Source organism: Gobius niger (assembly GCF_951799975.1).
Source record: "Gobius niger genome assembly, chromosome: 9".
In the NCBI taxonomy this organism is placed as follows: Eukaryota; Metazoa; Chordata; class Actinopteri; order Gobiiformes; family Gobiidae; genus Gobius; species Gobius niger.
In genome coordinates, this window is record NC_136860.1 from 23,023,141 (window position 1) to 23,047,924 (window position 24,784).

General features: G+C 40.5%; 1 protein-coding gene across 2 annotated transcripts in view; it reads right to left on the reverse strand.

Annotated features, from left to right (window-relative positions):
• Positions 1–24,784, reverse strand: part of plcl1 (phospholipase C like 1) — a 258,431-nt gene that overhangs the window by 183,240 nt on the left and 50,407 nt on the right. Inside the window, exons 4-12 of one of the 2 annotated variants that reach the window (XR_013793251.1) lie at positions 24,271–24,552; positions 23,300–23,691; positions 22,071–23,193; positions 21,804–21,980; positions 15,000–15,362; positions 11,446–11,649; positions 10,513–10,588; positions 9,982–10,091; positions 8,556–9,135 (exon numbers count right to left, since the gene is read on the reverse strand). Coding sequence is in view for 1 of the 2 variants with exons in the window: in XM_079563559.1 (XP_079419685.1) it covers positions 8,929–9,135; positions 9,982–10,091; positions 10,513–10,588; positions 11,446–11,649; positions 15,000–15,362; positions 21,804–21,980; positions 22,071–23,193; positions 23,300–23,691; positions 24,271–24,552 (2,934 nt within the window). In the remaining variant the exon portion in view is untranslated. Of the gene's footprint in view, positions 1–8,497; positions 9,136–9,981; positions 10,092–10,512; positions 10,589–11,445; positions 11,650–14,999; positions 15,363–21,803; positions 21,981–22,070; positions 23,194–23,299; positions 23,692–24,270; positions 24,553–24,784 lie in introns of those variants that run through there. The other variant, XM_079563559.1, reaches the window with a different exon arrangement.

Sequence of the window (24,784 nt, forward strand, 5' to 3'; positions counted from 1 at the left end):
AACAGAATAACATTTGGCCTTTTGGTAAATTATGCTCATGATAATTTCATTGTGATATGATTATTATGATCCTTATGTGTGTGATATGTTCAAAGTTCTATTTCTATCCAGGATAGTTCTATGGGAACAATTTATCCTCCTGAATCAAACCTCAAATGCTCATTCTTACAAGTGTAATTTTCACTGCAGAGAGGGGCATCACAAACTTAAATTAATTTTTTTTTAAAAATGAATGGTACTTTATTATGTGCCATGGGTGGAGGATGGATTCACTTCAAATGACAAAATGATAGTAATTCACATTGCGCCACATTGGGCAGTAAGTTGCTCACTCAAGTTGCAGTGTCAGTGCTTGCTGCCATATTGAGGACTACATGTCAGCAGTGTGAACGTCAACAGTGTCTGTTTCTGATTGATTTTTACTTTCTCTGCTTTATCTTCACTTAACACGGATAAAACTCAGACAAAACATGAAGAAAAGTTTTAAATTTGACTAAGAGACTTTTATTTTGACCCGCATGGAGAGCAACCTATGAAACCTTTTTGAGTGTGTCCTATCATTCTGCCGCCACATATTTGAAATGAAGACGGAAACACAGTCCAGTTTTATTTATTTAATGGTCTAAAGGCTATGATTCACCGGAAGTGTCCATCTCCTTTTTTAAATAAATGCTAAAATAAATAGATAAATGCCATGCACTTACAGCAACAAAAACTAATCTCATTTAAACTTTTCAATCCAAGCCCCACACTGCGTCAGCTCCTGGGTGCCATCTTTAATACACATATAACGATGGGACAGATAATGTCTGGAGTATAATTGTTCAGCGGGAGAGGCAGAGACATGCAGGGCCATTGTCTGCAGATAAATAAGATGCAATTTAGAGACTTTTAAGGGACGATTTTTTTTTTTTCCCCTCTCGCCTTAATCACAGTCAAATTACCTCTGGGTGAGGGCTGTCATTAAAATGGAAGCGGAGCACTTGCTTCTTGGATGCTCAAGACGAACACGAAGCGCTAATAGCACAGTGCCTCAATAGCACAAACGGTTTTAACAGGTCCATATTATCCTGCTGTGCCCATCGTCATCATGTCTGCACCACCTACTGATGAGAACACCTTGTGATGGTCTATTTGAGGCATTGTCACAGCTGTTTAGTGTGATAAATACGAAGTGGAAAGTGGTTGTAAAGGCGCCAAAGCTCAAAGTAAAATTGAGAGGTAGGCCAGACCTTTAGGCCTTCGCTGATATGATTCTAAACCTGCCAGGTTCAGTTTTACCTGTGATTTAGGAGTCTACTCAACAATATTGTGTCTGTCTGTCTAGAGTTTACCAGAATACACCTCTGCCAAGGCACTGATTGTTTCTCGCAGTGACACGCCTAAGTCCTATATTTCCATGACCTCAACTCAAATTCAGAAATCTAAAAAAGTTATACAGTACACTAAGCGTTAATTGTTTTAGATGAGGTGGTTATTTTTGGTCACTAACTGAAAATGGGACAAAGATTACCACCCCACATCGCTTCGTCATCAATTCTTTTATACAGTCATAGATCTAATCTTAAAATCATACTGTTTGTCTCTTACCTCAAAATTCACTATGTCAGAATTATAGTTACTTGGAAAGCAGAAGCACACTTGACCATACAAGTATACTTCTTCACTGTCATCCTCCTTGGAAGTGGACTAGCGCCGAACGTGTCATTACTAGCACTGCTTTAGCCTGTCCCATGGCGTGGCCCTGGCCCGGGGTGGATGTCCCTCAGGGTGGCTCGGGGCCTGAGGCTACAGGGCCTAAAGAAGTGGCACGGCCAACCACCTCCAGATGTTGCACTGCATTAGGCTGTGACGGCTTGTCATGTCGACGCCCACGCTACCACACACTTCCATCACGTCCCATCTGCTGCCGACACCTCCTCCGGGACGGGACAGGGAGGGAGGAGTGGGTGACATGTCATTGTACTCCATCGCAATGAGGAGACATAATTAATGTGATCTGCAGGATAAGGCCTGTAGGGAACATTCATGAGCGATGTGTCAGATTTATGATGATGATTTTTGGCCAAATTTGCAAAGACGAGGCAATCAATTGGATAGAGCACGTTCCTGCACTGATATATACTTTTCTGATTCCAAAGGTTTTTTATCTTTTTTTTTTCTATTCCTATTTCAGTCTATAGTCTGTATGTTAAGTAAAACATAGTATAAGTAAAATCCATGCATGAAAAACACATTCTACCTACTGTACAGAAAATGATATTTAGGCCAGAGCACCATCAGGGCTGGTTCTTTATTGCTTTTTTGTTTATCCTACTTATATTGGTTGTTCTTTTTTCTTTTTTGCTAAGATATTTATGATAAACGTTTAAAAAAAAGTTATTGTTCCTTTTATTTTAGGGTTTTCCTCATTCTTAGTTGATATGTTGTCTGTAACAAAAATATTTTCCCCTTTAAATCAGTAATTCTGATCTCATCTGGCTCATACACAGACAGAAAATACATTAATATGTCATTTAAATAAAAATGTGCGGGGTCCTAAAATCATGAATGTAAAAATAAATATTGACCTCTTTTTTATGAACTCCCTTCTCTTAAGAGGAAGAACAACTGGATACGTGGCTCCATCTTGTGTCCATGTAGTGTAACAACAACAAGCATAATGCAATAAAGATGTAATTACAGCTGCCAGGACCTTCATGATCCCCTGCTCGTCCTGTAGTCTACGTCTACGTTACATCAATGACACAGAATCCAGACACTACCTCAACACAGGTCAAAGCGTCTTCGGAGTTCAAAACTCCATTTCAAGTTCCTGCAACACATGCAAAATCAAAAAAGAAAAGAAAAAGTGAGCTTTTAGCCACATGCTATACCCATCATTAAAACAGAGGGCTACCTGGAGCGGTGTTTTGCTTCATTTGCGGATGTTTAATCCAGTATTAGTCACCCAAACACCCGCCCACACTCCACAATGTTTCTTTTTCTTCTAAAATCAAGACATCTTCTCCAAAGTGGTCATGATACTGTCCGTATTCAAACTATCATCCGTGCTCAGGTTAGCATGTTTGCTGGTTGCTATTGTTGACATTATCATCAATTTTTACAGCGTTTTCACTGCAGTAGATAGAGGCACCATTGCGCCCTCTGGTGGCATATTGTATAACTACAATTGTGTGATTTTCTAAGAGTATTTTCCAGGCAACCGGTGCTTGGAGCCCAATTTGGTTGTAAATAAAGATAGTAGGGCTACACATCGACTGGGTGCAAATAAATAATTGTCCTTGATTGCACCAGTGGACCTGGAGGAGTCTTGTCACACCCCGTCAAATAACGTTGTTTTTTTCTTCTAAAACCTTGCTTTAAAAACTTAACTTAACTTGTGTATTACTCAAGTATCAGGCTAAAAAAACCTTATAGTGAAATATTTATCTTATATACTGTATATGGTGAAACATATTTGCTTTGATTATTGCTTTGCACACATTTGACATTTTCTCAATGAGCTTCATGATGTCGTCACCAAACCATTTCAATTTAAAGTTTCACTTTCTTCTTTTTTTTGTTCCCGCAAAATCCCACGCGTTCATTCATAGTTTAAAGTCTTCATTGAGAATCATGTCAATGTAAATAGTGTAAAAAAGTGAAGAAAAGTGTTTCCAAACTTTCAACCAGTTCTGTGTATGATGGTGTAACCTGTATACGTATATGCAGTGGTGGAAAGTAACTAAGTAAAAAGTACAAGTACAAGTAAAAAGTACAAATTATACGTATAATATATTATTATAGGTACTTTTACCTTACTTAATGTACTTACGAAGTAAATTGTATGATGTATACTTTTTACTTTTACTTCACTACATTTTAGATCCTGTATTTGTACTTTCTTCTCTGCTACATTTTTAAATTGGGTTTAAAGTAAAAGTTTTTTATTTATTTATTTTACAATGTATAGCTACTTTTATACTTTTACTTGAGTAAAAATTTGATCAGATACTTTTACAGATGTACATTATTGGTCCAGTATCTGCACTTTTACTTAAGTAGCAATATTCTTACAACACTGTTGGAAGCTTTAGGGCTGAACTACACATTCTAAAACATACAAAATGACATACAGTCCATTCAGCTGAACATTTCCTGAAACTGTTTCCAGCTCTGTTGTTTGCTGTTTGTCACTTGTATGCTCAAGAAATTCTTATTTGAATTGAACGAGTTTGGCATCATTTGGCAGCAGTTTTCAACACCTGTGCACTGGAATGTGTGTCACACATTGCATCCCGGTACGACTTCTGTAAAGAAGAGACTTGATTATTCTCGAAACCATGGACCATTGATGTAAAAAAAAATGTGTCTTGTACCTTTTCTTTTTTTTTTAAGTTCTACTAAAAAATCAACGCTAACTCATGTGTCTTGAAACATTGCATTTAAAAACACATGTTAGTTCACTCTGCTGAAGTAACCTTGTGGCAGATACAAAAATAATGACACATACACAGAATATGGTGAATTAAAGATAATTTTATTTAGTCTGGGAAACATATTGGTATATTTGATTATTTGTCAGATAGAAAACACAATAGCTTTTCAAAACAAAAGCAATGTCTATTTAATTTATTATATTCATGTTTTTTTTTTTTTTAACACACTTAAATAAATAATTGCTTTTCTTTTGGTCATTCTTTTTCTTCTATTTTACAAAAACATACACAGTTGAGAGAACAACACTGGTTTAAGGACACTGCAGATGCCACAGTTAATATAGTACAACCCAAAATACCTTCACATGTGATCTGTGTTCACACCACTATGACAGGTACAAGTACAAAAAACGATTTCAATACTGTAAGTCCTGAAAGAAGATATTAGGTAGTATCACACACGGCAGAGCACAGACAGGGCCTAGCTCAAGCTTAAGACAAGTGAGACAAATAAACAGAACATATGAATTTCTTCACATCAAGCGCACTCAGTGGACAAGAAGCCAGGGTAAAAACTGCAGCAAATATACGGACAAACGAGTGTGGCGTCTCCATGGCTTTCGGATTATCTTGAAGGGCTGTGCGGGGTCAGTTTTCTGTAGTTCGTGTTTTAAAACTTCAAGAACCGATCTATTGCTGAAATTGAATGTGCAACTTCCAAGTACTCAGCAGACAGTAAGAAACATATTCATTAAGACTGAAACATCACATTCATTCATCTTTTTCTGTTGAACTAAAAAAAAAAACAAAAAAAAAAAGTAATGGTATCCAAGCTCCTTAGAAGAACTATGGGCGTTTGGTCGTGTAACCCTGCCTAGACAATGGCCTTGTAGCCTAAGACAACTCTATCCAACATGAGTATGCGGTCTTTGCCTGTGACACAGACAAACTATTTGAGATTACTACTCTCAGCGTGATATTTTTGTACCTTGACATTTAGAGTCTAACTTTGTTTACAAAAGGAATCAAGTTATACCATACAGTAGGTCCAGAATGTTTTAAGACTTTTTATTCTTTATATTTTATCATAGCGGTCTGATACTTAAGTCTTTTTTTAAATTTTCATTGGTAAAAATGTCTACACTGATATCCCTACAATAATAGATTAAACATAGAAATGACCCGAAAAGTTTTCAACAATTGAAACAACTCTCAATCAGTTGTGGGCATTGTTGAAAAAAAATCGTTCATCTCCCAATATGTAGAAAAGTACACTACAACACCCCTGAGATAAGATTAACATGCTGTAAAATGAACTTAATTTAAACATCTTCAGTATCAGACATCACCATGATAGAATAGGAATAAATAAATGACTTTTGTCTGAACCCACTGTATTTGAAGCACCTCATTATTGAATCTGGAGCGTGCTTCCGTCTAAACGTACTCCTGCGCTTCCTCGGGTAAAGCCACGCTGTCCCGTTTGCTCTTTAACCCAGTTGTAGCGGGTTATTTAACTGGAACACCGGAAAGTCAATACTGTGATTAGTTTTACTGAAGCTAATACAACATTTATGCACTGTCGTCACTCGGCAGGTAAACAAGTCTGCCCAAAGTGTGCCATTCCTCTAACTAGTATGAGCACCACTTGGAGACAGTGGAGTTATTTCTCTCTGAAGCTCTGCATGTGAGAGGTGGAAAAAAAAAAAGTTTGGCACTACATGTTAGAAAGAGGAGAGAGAGATACAGTACATAGATAGGGAGAGGAGGTGGAACAAGTTTGGATCACTGGAGCAGGAAATAGGGCACTGCGGTATCATGACAGACACAGGCACAAGCGCACATCCCGCCAAGCCCGTGTTATTAATAGACCAAAGCAGCAGGTGTTGCCAGTCTATCTATTGCTCACCACCAATTATAAAGGCTCGCAGGTGTACCCATGCAATCGACAACAGAAATGAGTCTGAGAAACCTTCTTTTATCACACAACTTCAAAGGCTTCCTGCTTGGATGCCCTGCAAACTAAACATCCGAAACGTTTTCACACTTACTGCTATGACTTCAGACTAGCCTTCAAAAACTCACGGAATAAGTGACAATATCGGTTAAAGGAATGTGTCAGTGTAAAATATGCAATAGGGTCAAGTCGAAAATCTAAAAGTAGCATCTTCTCAGCTGGTAAAGTTGACAACAAATTCCCCAAAGTTGTCTTTACTGCGATGTTCCACTTTCCACATATTTTCAATACATTTTCAGGTTTCAAAAACATTCAAACTGTCTTCGTTCTTCCAAATGTGTGTTTATGTAGGCTACACCCTATTTAAAATGTATATAAATACCGCATCTATTTTTTTGTGTAAATAAATGGAGTCTGAGTTACTGGGTATTTTAAAATGTGTGCGGAGGATGAAAAAAAAAAAAAATACAAGCCGCTACCTCTGCGAGTCATGCCTTTTTTTCATCCTCCACATGTGTAAAGTGTAAAATATTTCGGTTTCATTGATAGTGGGGGGAAAAAAAGAAGAATGTTAGGCAAATTCAATGTGTTTCATTAAAACTACATTATAAAAACTTCATTAGAATTGGGTTTGTACTTATATATTTCTATTATCATGAACCTTTAGGTAGGCCTAAATGAACTTTTGTCTTTTTAAAAACACAAACTAATTCGTAAAACACCTAATTCAGTAAACAATATATTTAAGGAGGTATTTTGAATCATGTAAGCTTAGGTTTGCCCTGTTTGGTTTAGAAAAAGCAGCATTACAATGGTACAAAAGCATGTGAACGTACTCCTGTCTAGCACAACACAAACACCCAAAAGGCCTAGAAGAAGAAAGAGAGTCACGGGCACTGACAAGCAAAGCTCAACAACAACACGCTGTGGGGTCAGTAGCACCATTAGGACGTCACTTTTCAGACATTTTACAAACAAAACTATAACATTATTTGTTATTTACCGCCACTTTGTTCAGCCTCATTAACTTTCTTAACACTATTATTGCTACATCCAATACAGTGTACTTCATCAAAGTTTCATCACGGGATGCAAACAATCCCAGTGTACGGGTCCATTAGCCCGAGTATAGTGAGCAGGCTATTTGATCTCGGCGTGTACTACAACACACCAACGCAATATCCGCTGGTACTTCTCGAGTTACTCTTTCTCATGTGTCGGCCGGCCCTCGCTCTTCTTCAGAGAATTCCAGAACTGTGGTAAAGTTTCCGTAAGGTGTAAAAATGATGTTACCTCTCAATGTTTTACAAAGAGCTTTTTTTTTTGTATGTACATTCAGTACGGTGGGTGAAGCGTCTTGCTTTACGACACAAAAAAGTAAAGTGGGGAAGAATGGGAATCACGGTCTCAAATGTTTAGCTTGTTTGCAGCTCAATTGGAGGGAGAATGTACCATTACACTACAAAAAGTAAATATCAAGCATTGGCTTAAATGGCTTAAATTGAGGAAATGCATCTTGTTTTGAGGGGTTTTCACTCATTTAGACCTTTTTCCTGATCTGACCAAGATTATTTTGCTAGTTTGATGACATTTCATACTGGTTCTATGGTAAATATCGCTTGAAATAAGAAAGTGAAACTGCCAATGGGACAAGACCATTTTTCTTACCCCATTGGCAGAGAAACTTACTTGAAATAACGGCGAAATGTATTGAAACGAGTCAGGAACATCTCAGAGCAAGTGAAATAATCTAGGTCAAATGCCTAACTTAACTAGTCAAAACAACAAAAATTAGGATTATTATGCTCAAATTGAGACTTCTAAACTAATCTAGTAAATAACTTTTTGCAGTGTACTTATGCGTTTCAGTGCAGTATGTCAAATGCTGCGAAACGGTACCGTCCAATGTTGATGGAAATGTGTTTTATATCCGCACTAGCTCGCAATGACAACAAAAAACTCTTTTCCACTGATGGAATTGACAGGTTTTTTTTATGAAGCGCCATCGCCACAACAAATGAAAGGTTTCGCCAATCGAATGTTTGTCAGTGATGAGTCAGCTGTGCACTGGCTCGATGAACAAAACGGGATCCAATGCACATCTGTCTACATGTGATTTCTTCGCCGGGCATTGCCGTCTGCGTGTTCCATTTTGATATTTTATGCTTTTGTTAGACTCTGCTTTTTTGACAGTCATGATTCTACTCGCACACAGAGGCATGAAACAGTGAGGTCCCTTGAAAGCCGCCCACGCCACTTAAAAAGTGACTCAGCCATCACTAACAAAGAAGCCCACGTACAGATTGAAAATGCCGAGTTACATGTTTCTTTGGAGGCGTCAAAAACATCCGAGCGTCCTTTAATTTTGCCATTTTTCTTAATTACATTCATAAGTAGCAACTCAAAAGGCTTCCCTGCACCTTAAGGCTTTCTGGTCTAGTTCAGTCTAGACTTTCTGTTACAATGGTTTAAGGTAACTTTGTGCTGTCAAATCTTTCTATTGTCTTTCATAATAATGACTTTGCCCTGCGTCTTGGCGGGATGTGTGCATCAGATGCGCCCGTTGCCGTAGGAGCTGCCCCTCCGTGTGGGCTGCGGGTGGGAGGTGTAGTGGAGCTCGGCGGTGGAGAAGGTGGAGGTCGAGGAGTTGGATGAAGCAGAGGGGGAGGTGAGTCCACAAGCTTCACAGGCCAGAGCCAGCTGCCTCAGAGCGTCCAAGGAGTCCATCTTAGCCCCGCGCAGCAGATCGCACTGACCCTGGGAGAGAAACACATTATTATTACAAATACAGATACAAGGAAACTTCTTAACCCCCACCTGAACCCGGCACATTTTTGTTTGACAATACCCATAACCTAAAAGCATCTTGAAAAAAAAGTGTGAAAAAGTGAGAACAATGCGGCCACAATGTGAGGAAAAAGATCAGTTTTGTGGGTCTTAGCTTTCAAATGAGGCACTTGCCTATAGGCTATAAGAAGCTTTTAGATTCGAACTGGAGAAAATGTGCTCGGTGTAGGTGGGGGTTAAGAGGTTCAAAAGAATAGGTAGATCAGATGTTGTCTCTTCATAAAACTGGACTGGACTTACATGTTAACAAACACTCTGCAATCAAAGTTCAAAGTCCCATCAAGTCAATAAGATGTCTTGACTTTGCCCATATTGATGGAGCCCTGTGCTTTTAACCAGGCTTGGAACTGGCACAAAAGTACACTGGCTATTAATCTCATTTGAACTGAACACATGCAAATCAAAAATATCCTTACATTATGAGCACTGGCCTCTTCTGCTTATGTTTAAAGGCACTATACCAGACATTTCTTTTGTCCTTGTTTAGTACATTTAAGGGCAAACAAACTGTGCAGCTAAGTATAAAGCATTTGTATCAGATATTATGAACTTGCAGGGTAGTTTTCTTGCACTTCTGTGAAAGTCACCTAGAAACGGGACCCTGCAAATGCAAACTTGCCTATACAGTAAACTCTTATATCGTTTGTTCAGAATGGATTTGTAAACTAATGTAAAACCTTTAACTAGCTCTTTGGAAACGTTGAAACAATTTGTTTTTTTATGTTTTAAAAGCAGTCTAACCAAACCGAATGTTACCTTGAGCACGGTGATGTTCCAAGTGAAGCTCTCGACAGCTTTATTATATTTGCGTCCCTTTAGTCCCTCCTTCTCCCCGAGCCGAGACAGGTCCTCATGGAAGTCCATCCCTGAGTGATTCAAAAACAGTACACACCTCCATCAACCTCAACCTGTTTATTATACAGTCCATAATACAAAATACCAAGTGTACCCTCAATGTTGGTAAATATTTGATATATCTTGATAACTGCAGAGAGAGGGGAGGGGGAGGGGACCTGACTTCTGGCATCTAGATTGGCACTGAAAGGTCAGGAGTTATCTAAGCTCTTCAGGGGGCTAAGCACATACAATGAGCTTTTTGTGTGCACCTCTAAGCAACCACTGTTTACATCCACTCCCCAAAATCCATCCAATCCATCCAAGTGCTCTTTCCTCTCTCAAAAAAGCCGTAAATGCCATTCCTTCACTGGTTAAATGCTGACAGTCATGCTCATTTTGCCTCTCCTTTTGTGACAATGATGCCTGGATCAGAGGCCCCGTGTGGCTCACCTTCCTTCTGCACCTGAGCGATCCTGTCTTGGAGACTGTCCGCACCCTCAATCAGCTGCTTCTGGGCCGCAACCATCTGCAAAATGAACAACAAAAACTGACACTGGTTCTCAAACAAGTTTATGGAAAATAGGCATAAGAATAAGGGAGGGAGTGTTGGACCGATGGGCCATTGGCGCAAATGTAAAGCATTTTGAAGTATATTGAAATGCACAATATAGTAAGGCGGCAGTAGCTAATAAGATGCACTGGGCATTACTTGTGGTCTTGACATTGACAAAACATTGCAGTGTTTTCCCTTCCAGCGAAAGAACAAATGACAAGACATAACTGACTGCAGGGCTGTAAAGTTAGTGACAGTTTGGTGGATGACTGTGTGATGACTAAGCTCTGTGTTCAGAGGGAGCACTGTGTGACTGATATCATAACACTGACACTGTGCTCTGCAGGGTCACACTGAAGTACCATAGACATATTATCTGCTGTGGGAGGTGGGAGAGCTCAGCCTGGTCTAATCCAGGAGCAGACACAGTGAGAGACCTGGGGTTGTGCCATGGTGGGCTGGTGGAGGCTGCTTCATGTCACTGTGGAGCGGCACTCTGAATGTGTAACAAGAGCACAGCTGAACATGGATATGTGTAGGTGCAGGTACAAATTCCAACAGCCATCATAGCCCCATCTCAAAGATGAAATATTTAAAAACGAATGCGTGAACAGAGGAAAGTGCCTGAATTTAGGTTCATGTATTTCTGATTTGAATTTTGTCTTTGACACCTGTAAGCCATTATTGTAGAAAAAATAACTGATCTTTAAACATGTTTCACTGTATGTGCAGAAGCTACATATTTTCTTATCAAACAGAGTAAACAAACTGATGACGTATCTACATTTTTATGTAGGACTTTATTTCATAACAATCTCCTTGCCACTGACCGTGTCATAGGCAGTGAGCAGCTTCTTGGTGGGCTCAGCGAGGTTGACCTGGGCCTCTAGACATGGGTACCCCTCCTTCAGGACCATACACGCCCCAATCGTGCCCTCTGAGCTCTGGAGCCGTGTGGCCAGACTCTGGATGCACTGCTTCAGTTTGGCCACTGTGGGGAGCCCACACTGCTCTTTGAAACTGGCTGTGGTGCTCTGGAAACGTGACAAACAGAAATAAACACTGGTAGATCAGATTTACAGTTGTGGATGAGAGCTGAGCAGTAGGGAGTCAAAAAGAGTGACACGCACAGGCTTCCTCTCTGTCATCCGCTGTCTCTCTGCTGAATTAAATCAATATGGAAGTCAGTGCCGCTTTTAATCCCTTGAAATCAGACTTAGCTTAAGCGCATTTGGCAAGAGACGAGAGACAATGTAGCTCAAATCTGAAACAGAAATGTGAAGCACCGTCTTTCCTCTAATGCAGGTGTGTCGACAGCCAAAATGGGGTCAGACGGGGCACAGCAAAGCACCCATGCTCATTTGCAGAAGAAATCATTTTGAGTTATGTCATCATCACTTGATGTTTTTTTCAGACATAAACATTGAGCAGAAACCAGTCTGTTCATGCTGAAGGCTGTACCACCTGGGACAGCTGGACCAGCCATAATGGAGCTCCACCTGTGGGTTGTACATGTGTTTAGATGGGAGTGTGTGAACGGCTTTAAGCAGTGGCACGATGAATCATGACAGACTGTGGCAGATGAGCCCACAGCTGGACCGCGGGGATGAAGGGGAGGGGCAGGTTCAGCTCACTGGCAAAGGACAAACACATTGGAGAAGATTGTGCACAGTTTGTGAATGACATATCTGTATAATGAGCTTGTAGTGGTATGGCGGCTACAGATTACAAGCTTGAGTTTATACAGTTTCAGTTTAAGGCTTTTGTGGATTTACAGTGTACATTATTTTGTTTAATCTTTGGTAGTTGTTAAGTTATTATTGCTACTACACTTATACCTTTGCTATCAGTGGTGGAAGAATTACACCACTTATAATTGTTTAAAGTAAAATAATAGTAATGGCTGAAAATTCAACTTTAGACTTTAAATAAAAAAGTAAAAGCATTTGACAGATATTATACGAATGAATGAAATATATAAATGAGTATGCTCTTGTTATACCCTTTAAATCTGATGTGTCTGATCAGAAATAAAATGTATAATAAAAATCACACCAACTTGTAGACAAGTGATTGTGTGCATCTATTGACCATATATTACAAAAATCTATTAAAGCTGTAACACTGCTACAAATCAGATTAGATTGATTGAATTGAACAATGTACATTGAGATTATAAATAAAAAAACATAGAAGTGGTGAAATGTAGAGTACTATAATCACTATCTAGAAAACCATTTATATAATTGTGCCTATTCATACATTCACATTTATAGCACTTTCAACAGTCACCTCAATTTCTACCCGGAAGCCATTGTCTGCATCTTTATGTTGCCATGCAACCAAACAGACATGTGCCTCCAATCCAGGAGCTTGATTTCTGCTGCAACAGTGAAGTGCAGTCACTGTGGCTTAGTAGAGGGGTGTGCACGCACTGATCAAAAGGCTGGCAGTGCAAACCAAATTTCAAACAATACAGTCATTTTGTCCTGTCCTTGCGCAATACACTTCACCTGCCTTGCCTTCAGTGTCTGTGTACACTGGAGCATGATTACGTTTGTATTTTGAATGTGAGCAAAAAATTAGTCCATGGCTGTGTGTATGCACAAGTCTCTGGTATGTCCATTCACATGCACTGTCCTGACAATAATCACTATGTTGTAACTTGCTGGGATTCTCAACAAACAAGCAAAAAAGATATTATTATTAAGAGGAGGCGAGTATTTGGAGCTGCACTGTGTGATCACACATTTATAGAAGCTCTATTCTATTATCTCCTCCCACGGCCTGCTCTTATCCAACGTCTGCGCCTCACGTTTAAAACAAAATAAAACTGTGAGTGACCTCTGACCTAACTCACTCAGCTGTGACTTTACTTGAGGATTCTGGCTTCACATACGTATGGTTACTTCAGCTGTTATTCACACGAGCAGTCATGAGGATAGAACATGAACTGCACATGAACACTGAACACTCCATACACTGGGCTGCACATTTTTATGATCCATACTATTAAAACCATCATTCATTTCAGTTTGGGCTCGATTGTCTGTTGGATCAGACCACTCTATACATGGCGTCGCCTGTCACAAGTTCACCAATGTAAGTATAGTCTATCATGAATGGATTGACTGTGGACGCAGAACATCACACAATTAGAGAAGATCACCTAATTGACTCATTTGTCTAAGTATCATAGTAAATGGGAGCAACATGGTATACATCACTCCCATGCTGCCAAACTAAACTCTTCGAGTGAAAACAAAAGCATCTGTACATTGAAATGAATGGGAAAGATTGCCTGAAAACTGAATTAATCTGTGTTTTAGGATGAAGTGAATCACAAATTGGGCCCATAAGCACATTTAACCTAGGTAAATAGTTATTGATGATATAAAGGACAGCCATTGGGAGGGAAGAGTGAAGCTAGCTATAATAGGCTTTTTTTGACTATTTTGCCTGCCCTGATTGTTCATTGGCAGTGAAATATTATTCTTATGAACATGATTGATCACTGATTTGGAATATGTTATGCCCAGAACGAGAAAAGATCAGAGAATTCGTATCTACTGCCTTTGAGTGGTGGAGTTATTTTCACACATAAAGTGCCCAGATGTTGCTCCCATCTATATGTCAGCTTATGCAGAATGCATAGTCCCACTTTTCACGCCTCTTATACTTTGAAAATGTCCGCTTAATTAATGTCCAAAATAACAGGTACAAAATTGTAGAAACAAGCTGTTTTCTTTTCACCCCCATCTGTTCACATAATGTTAAGTCTTGTCAGGGCATTTTCAAGAATAACATCTCTGTTTTTTAAGCCTCAATCATCAGATTTCTATTTCAAATTTTCCAAAAGCTACACACAGAGGATAACCAGTGGATTATGAGGTGCCTTATGTAACACTAACCTTTTCAGATAAAAAAGGGGGCATGGTGTTTTCTTTCCATCTCAGACTATTAAAATATTTACGTCTAAAACAAAATCTATGACCTCATGAAAACAGCACTACTGAAGAGCTTTTTAAATATTACATTTGAGTAATTCTTTGTTCTCTTTGTCCATTTTACAATAGAAAGCCCTTTGAATGGTTGAGCTTGATAAGCTTATTTCTACTTTGTTTCAGAAGATTAAATGGTAAACTGGATACAAAAAAACCTTCCCAGCTACGAAGAGCGTGGACTAGCTAATGCAGGATAATCCAACAGTCAGGATTTTACTTGCTAGTCGACGCAAACTGAAAGATAGCAATTTTGGGTCAATGATATCAGTGATGTTGTCTGGGCCAGTAGAGTAGCCAAAATATTAACTCAAATAAAAGTAAAAAGGTGAAAATGCACAGTTTATTTTTTATGAGTTATAAAGTAAGGTATACATCAATACCTGTGCCTCCTCTCGTAGATCAGCAGCCTCCTTGAGCAGACTGCCAGCTGGTTTAAAGGCCTCGTCCAGCACCTTGATGCCGGTGTGCCTCAGAGTCACATACTCTCTTCCTCTCCGGGCCACTCTCCTCACAGACAGGCCCCTGCGCTGAGCCTTACCCCCGCCCCGTCTGTTGGTAACGGCCACATGTACAAATAGACTGGAGTGTGGCAAGGGCTCTCCCGCCAAACCCAGCAGAGGAACGTTACGGTAGCCGGGCTGAAGGCACTCGAAGGCCACAGTGTACTGGCCAATGAAGTCATCCCCAATGTAGTCATCATCCAGTACAACAAAACGGAGCAAGGCCAGCTCTGGCATGTTCACCTGGAGGAGAGGGAGACAAAACATGTTTATTCATATGCACAAAGAGAAAAGAGTGTTCTCGGTCATGTGGACAGTCGATTTTTGTATTTGTTGAATTTGTTTAATTTATACTTAAAAATAAATTTTTTAAAGCTCTATTAATTTGTTTAAGTTCAATTTCGCAGCAGTCTTCCGTAATAGAAAATTAGATCCCGTTTTTTTTGTTAAATTCAAAAACGTTATCTGTCCCCAAAGGGAAAATTTAACCTAGTCACCAAGAGGCTACTCTAGTTCCACAAGCTGAAGACAAGTCCAACCAGCCATCAAGTTTGCAAACCAGTTGAACTGAGGAAGCCTCTTGGATGGAACAATCATATAACTACAGATGACTACTTTTATGGAAACCTCTTCTCTGCTGTCAAACAAATCAAGGATCTTCATGATATAAAATCAAATTACATGTCACCAGCAGAACCTGATTCATCATTATCTTCAACATTTCTTCATTTCTTCACTACTGCTGGACAGCAGCCTGGCAGCATTAAGGCAACGGAGCATCAAGAAGAGATGCAGAAACTGATCTAAAGTCTCTAGGGCAAACCATCTGGCAACACAAAACATGACATCTTTCTTAAAGGGACTATACGTAGTTTAAAAATGTTAAAACTAAGTATTTTCATCCCCCTGCATGTTCCAGCCATGTCCTAATGTGTAGAATGAGCTTGTTGTCACACAAAAAGGTGTTAATTCGGGTCCGAAGTGCCGTCATGCACTAGCTTAATATAGAAGCTGCAGTTGCGCATAAGCCCTGAGGTGGCAGTAGTGAGCATAAAATGACTAACTTGCATCTAGCCCCTTTAATTCACTTTTAGTCACATAAATAGGCATGCAATGAATAACCAGAAAAAATAGCAAATACAATTGCCATAAAAACAACATGAAAACAACTATCAGTAGGTAAACTCGGTCAATCCAAATAAATTAGGAGACCTAGAAACGACATCCGCAGAAGCTTCAACATGCAACTTCTTCTTCTTCTGAACAATTAATTTCACGCTGCTAAAAACAACCCTGTTCCAGGCTGCAGATTCAGGGGAAAATCACATGCATATTTACAGCACTCCTCACACTGTGCAACTCCACATGGCCTCATTTGGTCTCATTATCTGGGCTTTTAAAAGTTTAATGTTTTGTCACCTGTGGAGGTGCCAACGCTCCAACCGCCTATGTTGTCTGCCTGCATTATTCATATGCTCTTCATTTCAAATAACCACGTCAGCTCTTATTAAGGCAGAACACACTTCAGCAGGTGTTTACTGTGGTGTGTACTAATCAATTAGTCACAATATTCAGGTAATAAAGAATACTCTAACACAGAGCCATAACGATTGAATATTATTGGTAGAATAAAACAGTTGGATTTAATTTTCTTTCACACCTCTCAGTTAATATTGAGATGAACATTTGCACTTGCAAAACACACACCGAGTGGGAAGACATGTCCTTGTGTGCAGCTCTCTTGCATGAAAATTCAGTAGTAGAAATCAATACAGGCACGAGCAAATAAATTAAGACATTGTGGAACAGGCAGATGATTCTGACTCATTTATTCAATATTGAGCATAATGTAGGGAGAAAAAAAGGACAAAGGAAATTATGTGTAGGTAATTGGAGAAAGTGAGCCAGAGGAGACATCTGATGACATAAACTCATGCCAAATCAAAATGCAAATCACTGCACGCTGCAAGGCAAATTAATTATTAGAGTCTCTGTAGGAAAAAGCTAATTATTATGTAGTTTTCCAATTTTAAGAGATGGAATTTGAATAACTCTGAGGCATAATTGTCATGATAACACACATATTTCTATATCATTCTGTTTCATTTTGATTAGGCTACTAAAAGGAAAGCACTCTCCCCTCACAACAAGAGTCAATGGCAAAGTAATTGACCATTTCCTCCAGAATTGAGAACATGTATCTTGCCTGTGTTCACTGTGTGGACCAACGTGATGGATTCTATGGATTTAAATGTTATGATAACAGTGTTTTCCTGTTCCCTGTTATAAACTCCATTCCCTTATTATGTAAGTCTATTTGGGAAGTTAATTATTTTAGTTTTTGCTCCAAATAGAAAGCATTTGGATAATTTCCTTCCCTTAGCATGACTGTGCGTGTTTATGTTGAAGGCTTCTGCGACCATATGAAGTCCTGGGGCTGCCAGGAAATCAACTAGAGCAGCACGGCTCAGATATTTTCTCACGCATATTGAGATTTTTCAGTTTGCTTGTGTGTGCATATGTTCCACACATCTGCTTTGAATAACTGAGGGCAACAAGTGGAAAAGGACATTGATAAACATTTAGTTCAACTGCATGAAAATGAATGAAACGTTTTATGGTCCTGCACAGCATTCAAATTCAACAAAAGTTTCATTACAGTATTACAGGAAGGAATCTAGTTCCTACATGATGAATTCCAGAAAGATTAATATCTCCTCTTGTTTGCTGTGGGTAGTACTCTTTATTACTGACTTGAAGAGCACCAAAAAATGTAAGCATCTGGTGAAGACCTTGAATGGCACTGTTATCACTCTCGTGAGCTGTCAGAGGCAGTGATGCTGAGAAGCGTCACGCATGGCCATCCATCCACAGCTCCTACAGCGTGACGATACAACAAATGTTCACTCGAAAGTTCTTCGGCTACATGTAGATCAGCTCTGAACAGTTACTGAAATCATGTCCACGGTAAATGCTACTCTGAAAGGCAATTAAATAAAGGTCATGGTGTCAAAACATGTCACTGTCACTGTCATGGTTTGTAGGTTTGTACATCATGTCCGCTGAGAAAGTCACTACGTTTACATGGTCCAAAGCAAATCGGATAACTGGAGAAATCCGATAACCAATAACCAGATCTGTTGTGTTTACATTCCCTTCAGAAATCGGAGAATCCAAAGCTCCGAGTTCTACATGAGCCAGAGCAGATTTTGATTTTTAGAGCAACTGAATTGTCTCCACCCCTCATTTTAATCATTCTTAATCATGATCACGCCTCCATATTTGGACCTGGACTGGCTTCTTGTCCTTGGTGCCGAGTGGATACAGCACAGGTTTTGTAACTCAAAGGTCTAGGCTTCAAATCCATTTACAGTAAAGAAATTAAAACACAAATAGCACAAATAGCAAATTTAACTTCTATTTAAAATGTAAGGGTGAGGAGAATAGAGAGACAATTCAGCAAATAATCGAACTCACAACACTAAGGAGGCAGTTATGTTCTGCAGCAGGTACATGTGTGAAAGATCAGGAAGAAATCAGATTATATGAACATCAGATAATGTACAGTTTATCAGATTATGCTACTTATTACCCGTCTCCAGAAATCAGATTCTGATCAGATTTTTAGTCTCCATGTAAACGTAGCTGATCAAACATGACAGTCACTACTATGACAATAAGCTTTCAGTTCCATGCTGTACTTGCCTATACAGAGCTACTGTATTAGTAACAAGCATTTCCTTTTCACATCTTTTCTGTATCACATCAATCATAGGCAGCGGTGATCTAGACATGTAAGAGTCAAATGCAAAACGGTGATGAAAGAACATGAAAAAGAGATGCGTTTTTTGACAGAACACGTTGGTACACTTTGATAGTCAGGGTCTTTAAATATGATTGGTTGGCAGCTCATCTGCAATAAGTGCAGATTCTATTAAATGTGCTTTTTCTTAACTGACAGAAAAAGCTGTAACAAAGACTGCTCAAGACTTAGCAGTTAAAGAGACGGATCTTTTTTACATGAGATCTGAAGTCAGCGCAATTAAACTGACTGAATCCATCGAAGTTTTGTGCTACAGCAACTTCATATTGTTGTGTTATGTGTTATGTGTGTGTGTGCGTGTGCACGTGCGTGTGCGTGTGTTGTGCTTATAACTTTCATTCATGGGGATTTCATTTGTTTTTGCAAAACTTTCTAAGTGTGTAGACAAACTAATGTGTTTATCACTGGATAAAAACTTCCTCTTCCTCCTCTGCAGCAAAAACATCGGGCAAGTTTCCAGTAATCAAAATAATCTGGGGGAATTTTCTTTGATGATTTGTAAATTATGTCACTTAAAGCCACACTGTAAAACATTCAAGGTTGTTTGTTGCTGCATCACAAGAGCCACTATACTTTAGAGCATTAAAAACCATGGGTTACCTTTTATTTTACAAATACTTAACAACATTTTGTAACAATCTGTAAAAGTTGTACCTATGTAGTACATACATATAAGTCATAATAATAAGTCAGGCACAGAGTCAAAGTCAAAGCATTTGGAAGAGGAGCTAATGTCTTTAAACCTAATTTTGTCTACCTTCGTCTACAAGTCAGGCTTGTGAAAAGCATGGACTTAGCATCTCTATTAGCTGCTGGAGTCTAATAGGAAATAGGGGAAGGCTCCAAAAGTTTTTTGCTGTGATGGACTTTCCTTGGAAAATGTTTTGCGGCACGGTCGCACAGTGGTTAGCGCTTGTGCTTCACAGCTAGAAGGTCCCGGGTTCGATTCCCACCTGGACGGGGTCTTTCTGTGTGGAGTTTGCATGTTCTCCTCGTGTCTTCGTAGGTTTTCTCCGTTTATTATTATTATTATTATTATTATTATTATTATTATTTTGCCTCTCTTCAATATTGTCAATATTGATCACATTTTGCCCTTCACATGTTTGTCTCTACACAAGCGCAACATTGTCCTATTTTTCCTTTCACTCTTGTTATTTTTATTTCCGCCCTATTCTAAATGTAGGAGCTGGCTCCAAAAACCCCACCAGACTGCTCGCACGAACGAGCTTATGGGGGAAGCAGAAACCCTCATCGCTGTTCTACAGTCTATGGTTGTACATTATATTAATTGGATGACTATTATACAGTGTGGCTTTAAGCATAGATAACAATCCTCAAATTTGAATTACTTAACTAATAAAGGCGTTAGTTATGTTATTGGTGAAAATTATGACATTGAGAGCTTCTGGTATTAAAAAAAAAAAGTGAATCAAACTTTGTTTACAATAACTGTAAGTTATATTGTCAGTAGCATAGATACACATAGATCCCTATGTGTATCTAAGTGTATCCCCAAGCCTGGAGCTGCTGAGCAGGTGGTATTAACATAAGTATCCATGCATCCATACCATGAAATCTATGTTGAATTAACATGCAAATTACTTGACACTGGGAGACTAATGATTTGTAAAGTGACAACCGCCAGTGATGAAAATCAGATCAAAAATAAGCTGAAAAACTGTCAATTACTTGCACTTTTTCATGAAATTGTGAGATGTCGCATATGCCTTCATTTCTAGCATTTCCAGCATACAACCCTCTTGTCCACTTTAAAGCCCCCATAGACATCTTACTAACTGTTGTCATATTACCTCCACATGAATCTCTAAGCACATGTAACTCCCCACAGACCTGTCGAATGGGTCACACGCAGGTAATCCATCATCCATTAAAGCATACTGCCTCCATCCCCTCGCTAGTCCCTCTGTCTGTCAAACTCATGACAGATGAGCTCCTACCTATGTCTCCATATATCCTCATATACCGACACAAGCGCTTTGATAAAGATGAATGCAGCCATTAGGAAGCGACAGAACTGCTATTACTTTTAAACTCAGAATTCCAAAATGTGTGAATGACGTATAACAGTTTCACAGTGATTTGACTTAATCACTCGCCTCCTGTCTACACAATTTACTGCCAAATGGTTGTTCAAAAACAAGGTATTTCTTCGAGATGCACAATGGGACAAACAAGCAACATTGGCAAAACAAAAAATGCGTCATAGTAGTCGTGACAGCAGCCTGTCAGCACGGCTCATCTGCACGTACAGGACTGGGTCAGACAGGACAGCCCAGTCAGCAACAACAGTGCTGAATTTAATAAAAGTGGGTCCTGAAATCGTCATGGTCTAAAATCTTTATTAGATGCTCAAGACTCTATCTATTCAGTGACATAACCTATGGCAAAACACATACAATCATAGATAATATTACAGTTCAATTAGGTTTTAATAGAAAGTGTGTAGTTGTGTTGGTCAAGTGAAAAACACAAAAAATTATGCAGATTCTTTGTGAATTCAATATTTTCCACTAAACAGGATTACTTAGTGGTGCTGTCATGCAGTTGTGTAAAAGGTTTTACTCATGTAGTTCATTGCTGTGTATATTTGTTGTAAATGCATAATCATAATACACACACAGTCACACACTCAATTAGTACAGAATGTGGCACTAAGCCTGAATGAAAAATATCAATTTCTTATTTACTGTTGCTGTGCTAATTCTTCAAGTGTGATTTTGTAACACTAAATAATTATCAAATGGTAGTGCTTGACCAACATGAATAAACTGGATAGCAATGTCCTTATAAATTTGAATCAAATCTTAAACTCTGGTGACTGTGCAGTACTTCCTCACCTGGAACTCAAAGGTCTCGTCAAACAGTGGGTCGTCCTGGTTTTGAGCAGCGGTGCGTGTCCTCTGTTCGGCGCAGTCAGCAGGGACCCCATGCAGCTCCAGGACCACGTAAGGGTCTATGACCTCTCCCTTAGCACCCGACCCCTGGGGCTTGGGCAGGTTATGGGCACTAATAACCTATACAATGTATCCAACATACAAATGACAGTAAGTAAAGCTAAAACAGATCACTGTGTGACATTTTTCATAAAAATGATAGGACTAAACCTTCACACGGAGGGTCTGTGGAGGCACTCCAGGGACACAGCCTTGTGTGTGGGCACTGAAGTACGACACTTCGTCCCTCATAACCGCAGGTCTGAGGACAAAGCCACAGCCGCCGTTCTGAGAGAATCGTCCGCGGTGAAGGTCCAACATGGCACCAGGCGTCTGCTGGTTCAAGGCCACGAGCTGCACCCCTCCCTTCCAGTAGCCCTGGGGGTTCGGGTTACTGGAGTCCAACCGCACTGAGCTGGGACGCACTCTGGTCAGTGTGCGTTTGGTGAACATGACCAGGTCCTCCGGGCTCTCGCTGCTCAGGCGTCCAGCTTCCCCTTCACCCAAAGAGCACAAGGTCCAGTATGGAGGCTCGGGGGGCAATGGGGTGCCGGGGGAGCAGGGGCTGCTGGGAGGTGACTGCTGCTGTGCGAGTTTAAAGGTGGCTCTCTGAGTGTAGAAGCTACGACTACCTGTCCGCATAATACTCACCAGATCTGATAGCTCTTTGTGGAGGCGCAATTTTCGGGGTTGTGAAGGAGGAGGCACTACCAGAACCACACCCAGCTCCTCCTCCCCGGGGATAGTCATTCTTCGTCCAGCTAAAGGCCCACCCCCTCCGATCTCCTCATCCTCCTCAGAGACTTCCCCTTCTGAGTCCTCTAGCTCTGAGGGCAGTTTCTTTCCAACTACAAGAATACGTCCCTTCAGTTGATCAGGAGAAGGCAGAGTGGTGGCCCGCCCCCCCAGACTGACAGGGACAGGGAGTGCCTCTGGTTTGTACAGCCGTGTCCCAAATACTTTTTTAAGGTGCTGTGCCATGACTCTTTGCTGGGACGGCGAACAACGATGGCACAGATAAATAAACAGGGGGTACTGGGACGTCAGAAAGGCATATTTGTTGACCACCTCCAGAGCAGAGCGGATAGTGACTGGAGCGTGGTGGTGATGGTGGTGGTGATGATGCCGAGGAATGTCTGGCCCCAGATCAACCCCCAGCAGGGGTTCTCCCTCTGGGCCATCGGTGACTCCGAGCTCCAGGCAGCGGCAGCCAGCCTGTAGAGCCCTAATGAGTCCCCCAAGGTCAGCCCTGCCATGGACCTGATCATCCAGCAGGTAGGAGCGATATGATGTGCTGCGGAAGAAGGAACGGACATGAATTAACGCTCATATATATCCAAGTGTACTAAAACACCAAGCAGTTCATATAGCATGTCTTAAAGCAGTGTTTGTCGGCTCACCTGATGTAGTAGTGGGACAGAGGCATGCTCATGTCCTGACACACCCCCTGGTGTTCAGGGTCCAGTAGTTGACACTCGGGCGACTGCAAATACTTGGCAAACCCATCTATTCCCAGCAGCCCCCTCTCTCTGCCGTGGGTTGAGGGCTCATAGCGCCTTAGCAACTCTAAGCAGCCCTCAGTGGTGGCCAGAGAAAGCCCCTGCTCAGTCTCTAGGAACAGTCGCAGGTCCTGGGGATCCAAACACTCCCGGTCCTTGGACAGTTGCACCAACAGAAAGTAGACGTCGGGACGGGTGCACAGCTCGCAATAGGCTTCCTGAAACTCCTCACGTGTGACATGGGAGGTCAACTTTTCCTTACTGCGCTGGATTTCTTTGAAACGAAGACGCACCTGTGAAATAAGAGAATGAACGAAATGAAGTGATAAATTATGAAAACTTTGCGCCATATAACGAGGTACATACAAAAAGCACTGTGACCGTCCAGCTTATCAAAAGACCCCTTTGTGCTCTAATCTTGGCACAATCACACTTCAATCTCACACGGCGGCCTCGGCCAATACACTTGTAATCTCCTCATGTTTCCACGGTGACTCTATAGACGGCCATTTAAGCGAGGGGGTGACTAGAATCGTGGCACGAGTAACAGGTGACACATGTGACAAACCTCACAATGGAACAAAGGCCCACCGCGCTCAGAAGATTAAATGTTCACCTGCTTCAAAATCGCCATAGCAAATGAGGAGAAAATACACCACTCATGCCTTTCTGATGAATAGAGGATTGGTTGTCGATTTGTACGGCAGTCATAATTACACATGTCAATGGGGGCTTCGCAATTTGCAACCAAATAATGATTTATAAACATTAACAATATTAAACTGGCTCAAGTAATTTTGGTAAAAAAATGTTTATGTTTTGAAATAAAGATCAACTGTGCGTATTTTACCAATATTTTCCCCATACCTTACCTTTGCCTCTTTGATCCCAGGACACAGTTTGCAAATAGTCGTCACGGCAACATCCTCAGTCACGATGCCGTATCCATCATCGTCGACAATTGCAAACTCTGACGCCAGCCACTCGCTTCTCATGGCGCTGCCCACACTTCTCTCTACCGAGACGCTTCCCTCGGGCAGGACCCCACCTCCGCCGCCAACTCCTCCAATGACTGAAGGGTGTGCCAACAGGTAGCGAAGGCCTGTTACCCAGATGTTTGCCACATCTGCTGACAGGGCGACCAGGTCCAGTGACTGTACAGAGGGACAGACGAAAGGATTTACAGAGCAGATGGGCAGGAGCAGTAGGTAAGTAAGGATTATAATGCTAAAAAGGACAAGGCCAGAATAGAACGGCAGCGCTAAAACCAAACCAAAAACAAGTGAAAAGAAAAAAGGGAAAAAAAGTATGCATCTAGAAAACACTCCAAGGTCAGAACAAGTTTGACATTATCAGTGCAGAAGAAATAACATCACATGATTAATG